Source organism: Prunus mume, linkage group LG6, assembly GCF_029339155.1.
Source record: "Prunus mume cultivar Tortuosa linkage group LG6, ASM2933915v1, whole genome shotgun sequence".
NCBI lineage: Eukaryota > Viridiplantae > Streptophyta > Magnoliopsida > Rosales > Rosaceae > Prunus > Prunus mume.
This window is the reverse complement of record NC_142703.1, coordinates 3,358,305-3,368,054: the sequence shown is the minus strand read 5'-3', so window position 1 is coordinate 3,368,054 and position 9,750 is coordinate 3,358,305. Positions and strand designations below refer to the sequence as shown.

Below are 9,750 nucleotides of genomic sequence, written 5' to 3'. Positions count from 1 at the left end.
TTTGATCATGTCATACTCAGAAGAAAGGCCATTCAACACAGCAAGCATCAAATCATCGTTAGAGACAGAAACACCAGCGACGCAAGCGATCACGGACATGTTTGAGCGAAGTAAAACTTCTCAATAGAATCAGCGCCTTTTTGAGCAGTTTGAAGCTCCGTTTTCAAGAGATTCACACGAGCACGAGACACGGTAGCATATCGATCTGTCAAATTCATCCACGCCTCAGAGGCAATCTTAGATCCGATCACGTATTCAATCGCCTCATTGGAAAGCGTTGCAATCAACAAGCTCAGCAACGCTTTGTCAACCTTCAACCAGTCTTTATATGCCGCGGTGATTATCGACGTGACGCCTTCCTCATCGAGAATTGCATATTTCGGTGGAGCAACACTGGAGCCATCGAAATGTCCGAAGAGATCATGACCTTCCAACACAGATTCAATCTGATATCGCCATTTTAGATAGTTGCCATCCGTCAAACGAATGGTGAGCATGCCAAGGAGGCCATCAAGCTTGAGAGTTAAAGTCGCCATAAAAAAAACACAGAGAAACAGAGACGAAGATGAGGAATTGCAGAAAACACAGAAGAATCGGAGGAATCAGATGACAGAAGAAACCAAGAATCAAAGGAATCAGAGAAATCGGATGAGAACAAGAAGAAAAGAATCCAAGAATGTCAAAGAGAAATCAGAGAAATCAGATTCAGAAGCAGAAGCAAGGAAGACTCATATGAGATCTAGAAGATGGCGGAAGCAAAGAAAATCCCAAATCGGTCCATGGCTCTTGATACCATGCTGAGTATTTAGGGAAATAGAAGAGAGAGAGCTTTGAGAATTCTGAAAATGGTGGGAATCAAATCTATTTTTCTCATTGCCACTATACACGTACAATAGAGCCTTTATACTTAGGCTTTGCTTAATGGTTAAGTTTCTGAGCTAACAACCCCTAACAACCTTCATGTATTTAACATAACTAATTACAGACACGTGTCACACTAATTCTAATCATTAGCTAAACACAAATTGCCTCATCTTCCTCCTGCCTTTTTCAACTCCTCCAAATACATCGTAACTTCTGAGCGCTGTCATCCCAAAAACATGCCTTGACTATTTTAGTATCTATACAACAAGGGCACCAAAATTTCATTCCTAAGCCGCTCCCACTCTTGTGATTGATATGATTGATATGATTGATTTGATTGATCTGGTTTGCGTAGGAAAAGCCTCCTCGCAATGTTTTCACACAGTAAAATGACGAGGGAAGCACGGGTGGCCTTGGGGTGTTTGCTAATGTAACACACTGCAGCCTTGCTAACAAAAAGATCAACATAAGTGTCAGCATCAAGAGTACCATCTTTATCATCTTCTTCTTCGTCGTCTTCGTCGTCTTCATCACCGTCAGTTATATAATCGGATGGCTTCAAATCGAGCTTGTGCTGCTTGAATTTGTCAATATCAGACTTCAACTGCTCCATGAAGACATCCATAACCGATCGTGTAAGAGCTTATAGTCAGGTCACGGTGGAGCCGCTCTGCAGCATCTTGGCCTTGTTCGTAAGGTGGTAGAGAATCTCGAGAAGGTCATAAAAACTCTCGAATGGAAGGGCAATGGAGGGGAGGTTGCATAATAGCGTCTTGGGGTGGTTCTGGTGGAGCCAAAACACATACGTGTAGATGATTATGTTATTAGCTTATCACACGTGGCGTTGGATAATCCGGCGTGTGATAAAGCAGTTTGTGTGCATAGAACATAGTTTGGTTGGGCCACACGTGATGTTGAATTTTCCGGCGTGTGTGCTCTTTGGAACACTGGTTACTTTACCACACGTGGCGTTGGATTTTCCTGCGTGTGGTAAAGGATCCGTACACTTTGGTTACTATTACTTTTCTACGCATGGCATTGGACTCTTCGGCGTCTAGTAAAGTAACAGGGAGATGAAAAAGGAATTTTTGTACTATATTTGGAAACGATATTAATGTTTAAAAGAATTAACTTATTGGTATTACTGAAAATAATTGTATATCATTTGGTTCGTGATTATGTATTGTAGAATTACATGTGGCTTGATCTCTTAGTAAGCGTACGTAGGTAGCCTGGGGCCTTACCCAAGGTGTATCCGTAAGATCAAGTATATTTTTGGACTTTACTTTCGTCACTAAGACCATATCCTATTTATTAGTTTTATAAAGTTTGGTTTGAATTATGTCGGGGAGCTTGAAGCCCAGTCAAGGTGAGATTAAATGATTAGTTATATTTCAGTATTATTGATTAGTTGTGGTCAAAAGGTGTTTGTGGTCTTGTTGAGTCTGAAACCTATTTGGATGGATGATTGATCCTGGTCTAAGTCTTTAGAATTGCTCTGTTATCGCCCATGTAGGGTGGGGCTTATTATGTGAATTGTGTGCTTTTACATTGTGCATGCTGAAGTTTGAGAATTTTAAACTTCATTTTTGACAGTTGAAAAATTTGGGAAATGTCCAGTTTTCAGGAAAGCTGTGCAAATTTCAACAGAAAGTCTTGTCCCTCTTTTCCTTGATTTGAAAAATAAAAATAAAGGCTTTATTGTTAATAAGTGAGCCCGTCATCAGCTTGATGTCGAAAATACCTCAGGATTCGTCTTGGATTCCGAGGAATTCGAGGCGGGTCTTGTCAAAGTTCTCTAGGGTTAAAAATTTAGCCCTCTATAGTGTAGGACTAAATTTTTCCATCTCCAGTCATGCATGACTATATTTTAGAGTCCTTCATGTTTTATTATTTTGAGAAAAACTATAGTACAACACTCATACATTCCACAACTATGTATTATTTAATTTAATTAAACTACTATTTAGAGACAATATTCCATATATGACACGTTGTAGGGGCTTTTTCCTTCCAGCAGCAGATGGGTTGGGCTTGTTGCAAAAGGCAGGCTGAGGAGATTGCCCCTTTTTGTTTAGGTTCGAAAATCAAGCCCCAAAATACCTCGAAAGGGCAGCAAAACCTTAGGAGATATTTTGGATAATCTTCACCAACGAGAATAATGATGACTTGCAGGTAGTTCTGGCATGCTTACAGATGGTTTCTCAGCCCAGCATGAGTGGCATGAGGCATGGAGAGCAAAACCAACATGGGTTTAGCACTAAGAGAGAAATTAGGTTTGGTTTGTGAGAAATGAAAGGGTCTAAGTAAGGGATGAGGTGTTTTGTGAGGGATTTTGACTAGAAAAAAAAAAAGAAAAAGAAAGCGGGGCTCTTCCATTTTAAAAAGAAAAAGCTCATCGGAGAAGGAGGTGAGCAGTGCACGAATCTGAGTTTTGCAAGGTAGAGAGTAAAGCTTGCTCTCTGCAGGTTGTGGGTTGAGTTTGTTGGGTAGGGGAAGGCTCAATTTATAGCTACGGAAATCACCATTTTCAAGAAACCCTAATGGCTTCTTCTTACTTTGGTTGAGCTTTTCTCCCTTTTCCTCCCTTCTCGACTTCCCTTTCTTGGCAAAGATTGCATCTCTCTTAATGAATTGGGATTTGGGGCTCAACATCCCCTTTCCCATGGGTGCAATGAGGGCTTCCAATCTTGGTTTGCTGTTTTTCTTCTTTTCTTTCCTCTTCCTTGGCTGAATCAGTGACGAAGGAAAAGAGATGCAAACGTATGCTGGTCCAAGGGATGCTTCTGACAGATGCGGGATGGTATTCATCGGTTCTTTGGATGTCTTTGGCTTGGGACTAGTTTCCAGCAGCTCTGCTTAAGGAGCCTGCCAACTACTCCTTCACGTGTTCTCTGCTTTTCAAGAAAACTAAAGCTCTGGTAGGCTATTTTGGTTTTTTCTAAGGGCCAAGATGGCTTTCTAAGCAAATGGGCTTTGTTGGGCTTCTTGATTTGGGCTTATTATTTTTTTGGTTGGGTCATCTCTTGGCTAGGTTATTTTGCTTGGGCTTTTGAGCTATTTTCTCTCTCTTGTGCTTACCCACATGTTTGGGCCTAAGAAATGGGCTTGAGTCTCGAGACTCCCAAGCAACCCGAGACTTTCCATTTCTTGGTCCATCAATGGGCCTCATGTTGATTTATCGCCATCCATGCCACAACCCGCTCAAGCAAGCCCCGGGTTTTTTGAGTGGCTTGGGCCCACCTAGGCTTGTAGCGTGGTTGGATGCAAGATAATGGCATGGCATGTTGCTTGGCATATTTTAATTTATCGCCCTTGGGAAGAATTGTTTTAATCTTAGCATGAGTTAATCATATTTTATCGCGAATCATAGCATGATAATTTGTTTGTTTAGCGTGGCATGTGGATTATAACTCGCATGCGATAGATCCTTTTTTCCTTTTCCCTCGTGGAAATATTGTATTGGGCTGATAGTTGCTTGGGCCCGATCCGTGGATTTTTGTGTCCCATGGTTCATATTTTGCCTTTCTCCTGCAGGTCGTGCCCACCATTGAAGGCACAATAGGTGCTTCATCAGAGGCTGATTTTGCCCTTCCCGCCATCGCTGAAGTTGTTACGAGCCTTTGAGCGGTGCAACCTCTTCCTTCTCCTAACCCATGTACTCGACATGGCTGTTGACGCCTCCCGCCACTTCCAACAGTTCCTCCTCCTATTTCTCCAATTGAGCGCACCGTCATAGCTTCCCTGCTCCCTTCTTCAGACCTCCCTTTGCCGGGGTTATTGACAATAGCCATAGGGATGGTGGTGCTTTTATCGCAGGTTCCTCGAAAGGGCATTCATTCGAGAAAGGCATGTCTTGGCGAGATTGGGAAAACTCCTACACGACATTCAAAGCCTTTTTTGATGGTGGTGTCACCATTCTCAGATCCATTGATGAACTTCTTCCGCTTTGCCACAGATTCGATGGTTATGTGGCGTTTCAAGGTGCCCTCGTGTATCCGGAGACAGTTGGAGCCTTGAAAAGGTTTATGGATAGATATGGAAGTTTGATGGAAGCTACAGATGTCACCTCTTCTTTCTCTAGGTGCACTGCCCTTCGAGCCCTCGGCTTAGTACTTCACGGGATGGACACCATGCAACTCCTTGACATTACAGATCACAAACTACTTTGCTTTGGCGAGACGCGATATGTGAGGCCGTAACTGGGTTTTCGTGTGGAACTTCTTCTCAAACTTGTGAAGAACTTAGCACGCGCGGTCTTTGGAGCAAGGGCCATTCGGGGTATACAATTATCGCATGACTCTGATGAAGTGAGGGCTGCGGATGCTTTGAATATTAAACAACGAGGAGTTGGAGAATCGTGGGAGATGCATGCCCTTCTCCTTGCCAAGGGTATTTACATTGTGAGTGCGTGATTGAGGCGTGCGGACTATCTCCGGGCTTCCTTTGTTCCTTTGGACATTCCCCTTAGCCTCAGTGCGGCTCATCCATTATATCCCTTTATTACATATTCCAGCGTGACCATTTTTTTACGCACATTTTCTTTTATCGTTTGCAGATTGCCCATCCTTAGCTTAGAGATCGTTTAGCTTGGCACATGATCCTGCTTTTCTTCGTGACTCAAGGGCGCATGAACCTTCGGTATATGCAACTTTATTTTGCTTTGTTTGTAGTGTTATTTTTTTTTGAGACTCTAACGACTGTGTCGTCATGCCTTTGTAATTTTGATATTAAACTACTGAAGCTTGTATGAATTTCGAATGCTTGAGGCATGTTGCATATTTCCTGTGTAGATATGTATATGTCTTTGCTCATTGGCGGGATTGTCTTTACAAACTGCTTGAAATTTTTTTGTTTAGAAGCAAAATCTTCGAAAGCTTCTTTTGCATGGCTTATCTAGATTCTAGGCTTGACAAAATAGCTCCCCACCTTCCCCAAAGGGTCGAACCAATATGTGCATGATTTCCTACTCGGGCTTTATAAAGCTTCCAGGTGTTGTATCGTGTTGTTCCAGCATCATCCAATCTTTTGATGCCTTGGAAGAAGATCAGCCAGAATCGCTCTGAACCAGCCAGAATCGCTCGAGATCGGCCAGGCCCCGTAATCGCCGCTGACCGGCGAAGCGGCCCTCGCCCAGATCGGCGTAACCGTCTCCCGATCAGCCGAATCGCTCCCGATCAGCCGCGCTCGGAGCTAGAATCGAAGAAATGCGCATGATCAGCCGGCTCTAGATCGGCGGGCGCTCAGATCATCAGGCGGAGATCACAGAGACCGAAAAGGCGCCTTGTCCAATGACTACTTTGTTTACCTTGCTCTGCCAACCTGCTCCAGATCTCAAAATTGCATGTTTCTTTGCAACATGGCTTATGCCATTATTATTACTTTTTTTTTTTTGCTTAAGCGTGATGCTTGGGGACCCCATCTAAGTGACTTTGCCCGGCATGTTTTACTGCTAAGTAGCATGTTTATATATACATATATAGATATGGAAAATTTGATAAAGGGTTAATAATAGTAAAGTTTTGGAGACACAGTATGTATTTTTTTTCAAAATATTCCTTCATCTTCATTGCAAAAGCCCCTTGCTACCATAATGGTGCATCATACAAAAGTGTCTTTTCTTTTCAAAACATGAAAATAAGACAGAAGGAGTCTACTTTTTTTGACAGAGAGAAAATACAAAAGTACTAGGCATAAAGTTAACTTAGCAGTAATAGAGCTTGAGCCACTTCCCATTGACGGGGTCGGTCGATGCCTTCCTTGACAGAGACCAAGCGATAATAGCTGCTGTGAACCTTCTTGTAAACGGGCCTTCCCATTGCGGTGCGAACTTGGAAGGTCCCGACACCTGTCTTCTCACATGCTCCGCAACTTTTAGCACAAGGTCTCCTTGCTTGAAAGGCGCGAGGCTTGACTGTCCTGTTATAGGCTTGAGTTCTGATTACGTGGTACAACGCTGTCCTCTTTCGCCGGCTCTTGCTCTTTTTCATCCAAAGCTTCAAGGTCCAGCGGCGCCATTCGAGCATGACTTTGTATCCCATTCGAGGTCGTTAACAATTTGCTGTTCGGCAGTGGGGATGGTGATCTCTACCGGTGAAATGGCATCGGACCCGTACACAAGTGAATATGGCGAGAAACCTGTGGCACTTCTTGAAGAGGTGCGGTAGGCCCATAAAGCATCCGGCAGGTGAACACTCCAACCTCCCTCGTATTCATAAACCATTTTGCTTAGGATCCTCAATAAAGTCTTGTTTGTGGCTTCCGCTTGACCATTTCCTTGTGGATAATAAGGCGTGGAGCGACGATGCTTGATACCATAACCACTAAGTGTCGAGCTTACTTGCTTATTGACAAACGGGGTGCCATTGTCGGTGACAATCTTGTATGGGATCCCAAACCTACATACAATATTCTCACGGATGAAATTGGCAACGGCAGCTCCCGTGGCCTTAGAAGGAACTGCCTCAACCCACTTTGTGAAATATTCGGTGGCTGTGAGGATCCATATGTAGCCGTCGGACGGTGGATGGATAGTCCCGATCAAATCAAGCCCCCAAGTATGGAAGGGCCAAGGAGTGCGCATGTCTTGCAGCAGCGTGGGAGGCTTATGACTTAAATTGGCATGAACTTGACATGTGTGACACCTCTTCACAAAGTCGTATGCATCATTCTTCATTGTAGGCCAATAGTACCCAACACTCAGCAGCTGCCGGTAAAGCTTCTTCATTCCTTGGTGTTCACCACATTCTCCAGCATGAATCTCTTGCATGACTTGTTGTGCTTCTGACTTTCCCAAGCATTTTAATGGCTCACCATTAAACCCCTTACGGTAAAGAGTTGACCCATCTATGAAGTATCTTTTCATTGTCCTTTTGAGCTTGCGTGCATGCTTGGGATTGGTTGGCAAGACTCCGTTGATGAAGGATGCCAAGTATGGAGCCCTCCAATCCTCCGCAAACGAGACGGTGAATGATTCCTCGGTGGAAGGTATCTTTGCATACTTGGGACAATTGGCTTGTATTTCAGCTGCTTGTTTCCTCATTTCGCCAAGAATAACCCTTGCAGCGCCGGTACAAGCGATTATTGGCTCCAAATTGCAAGTAACCTCATGTACCTCTTGAAGTTTTTCCTGTGCTTCTATTATCCCTATGCAGCGGGTCAAAATACCTCCCGTAAGGCGCCTGTACAGTTCCCCAAAGATGATCGCATAATCCTTCAATTCTTTGATATTGCTTCCTTTGCCTATTTTTTCTTTCACAAGCTTCCTCCAGTCATCCTCTTCCAGCTGCTCCTCTTGAGCCATTGCTTCAACAACTGGCATGTCCTTCTTGATTACTGCAATATTGGGCTGTTCCTTAATAAATGAGAGCCTCGACCCCAAAGTGGCCAACGCATCAGCATATCTATTAGTGACCTCCGGGATATGTTCCAACACAACTTGTTTGAATGAACGAACAAGCCTTTCAGCAGCTGTACGATATGGTGCCAATGCTGGTTCCTTCACGGCGAAATTTCCTTGTAATTGGCTCAGCACCAAGTTTGAATCCCCAATAATTTTAATTCTTTCGACACCCATTTCCCTTGCTGTAGACATCCCTGCAATAAAGTTTCGTACTCCGCCGTATTATTTGTGCATGGGAAATTTAGCTTGAATGAGAGGGCCGTGGCTTGCCCCTCGGGATTGACAAGCACCACACCTGCCCCTCCACCCTTCGACGTAGAAGACCCATCGAAGTAGAGGGTCCATGGTTTTGCCTTTGTGACTACGGCAACCATTTCCGGCAGCTCCCCCAGAACTTCCTTAGAGATTGTCGATCCTTCAACTTCGGGAAATAGAGCCAACATGTCAATCACGGCCTGCCCTTTGATAGCTTTTGGGGTGGTGCAGGTGATATCAAACTCGGACGATTGTAGCAACCAGCGTGCAAGGCGTCCGGACAATACCGGTCTTGTAAGCAAATATCTTACGGGATCAGACTTCACCATGAGATGTAGCTTGTGAGCAAGGAAGTAATGTCATAGCTATGCGGCATAGACAAGAGCAAGGCACAAAAGTTCAGTTTTGGATATCTTACTTCAGATCCCTCGATTTGCCTACTTATGTAATAAATAGGACTTTCTTCCCCACTGTGGTCATCTTGAGCAAGTAAGGCCCCAACCGCATTGTGTTTGTTGCAGCCAGATAAAGCTTGAGAGGAAGCCCCGGGATAGGTGCTTTCATAGTGGGCAGCTTGGTGATTATTTGTTGCACCTTCTTGTAAGCTTCTTGGCACTTCTCACTCCATTCATACGGCTTGCCTTTCTTGAGCAATGGAGTAAAAGCACTCATGGTGGCAGCAAGACCTGGGATAAAGCGCCGAATATAAGATAATCTTCCCATAAAGCTTTTCAATTCTTTTTGGTTTCTAGGGGGTGCAAGAGAATTTATGGCTTTAGTCTTTTCAGGATCCACGTCTATGCCACGCTGGTGCACTTGAAACCCCAAGAATTTACCGGATGAGACCCCGAACGCACACTTCTTTGGATTCATCTTCAAACCGTACTGAGTCGACACCTTTCCAGCACTCTCCTCAAAGCTTCCTGATGGCCTTCTCTGGTTTTGGACTTCACCACAAGGTCATCCACATAATCCTCGACTTCTTTTCCCATCATGTCGTGAAACACCGCTGTCATGGCTCTTTGGTAGGTGGCGCCAGCATTTTTGAGGCCGAATGGCATGACCGTATAATAAAAATTCCCATATGGTGTTCGAAAGGCTGTCTTCTCGGCATCCTTGGGAGACATCTTGATCTGATTGTAGCCACTAAACCCATCCATGAATGACAACAAACCTTGACCCGAGGTCGAATCAATCAAGATATCCATGTTAGGCAGCGGGAACTCGTC

At 44.2% G+C, this 9,750-nt stretch overlaps 1 protein-coding gene across 1 annotated transcript; it reads right to left on the bottom strand.

The window, feature by feature from the left end:
* Positions 1–6,862: 6,862 nt before the first annotated feature.
* On the bottom strand, positions 6,863–8,850 carry LOC148915841 (uncharacterized). Its single transcript, XM_089055004.1, has 2 exons — positions 8,562–8,850; positions 6,863–8,460 (listed from the first exon to the last, which is right to left on the bottom strand). Exons 1-2 carry the CDS (start codon positions 8,848–8,850, stop codon positions 6,863–6,865), a joined length of 1,887 nt encoding a protein of 628 aa, XP_088911130.1.
* Between the last annotated feature and the right edge of the window lie 900 nt (positions 8,851–9,750).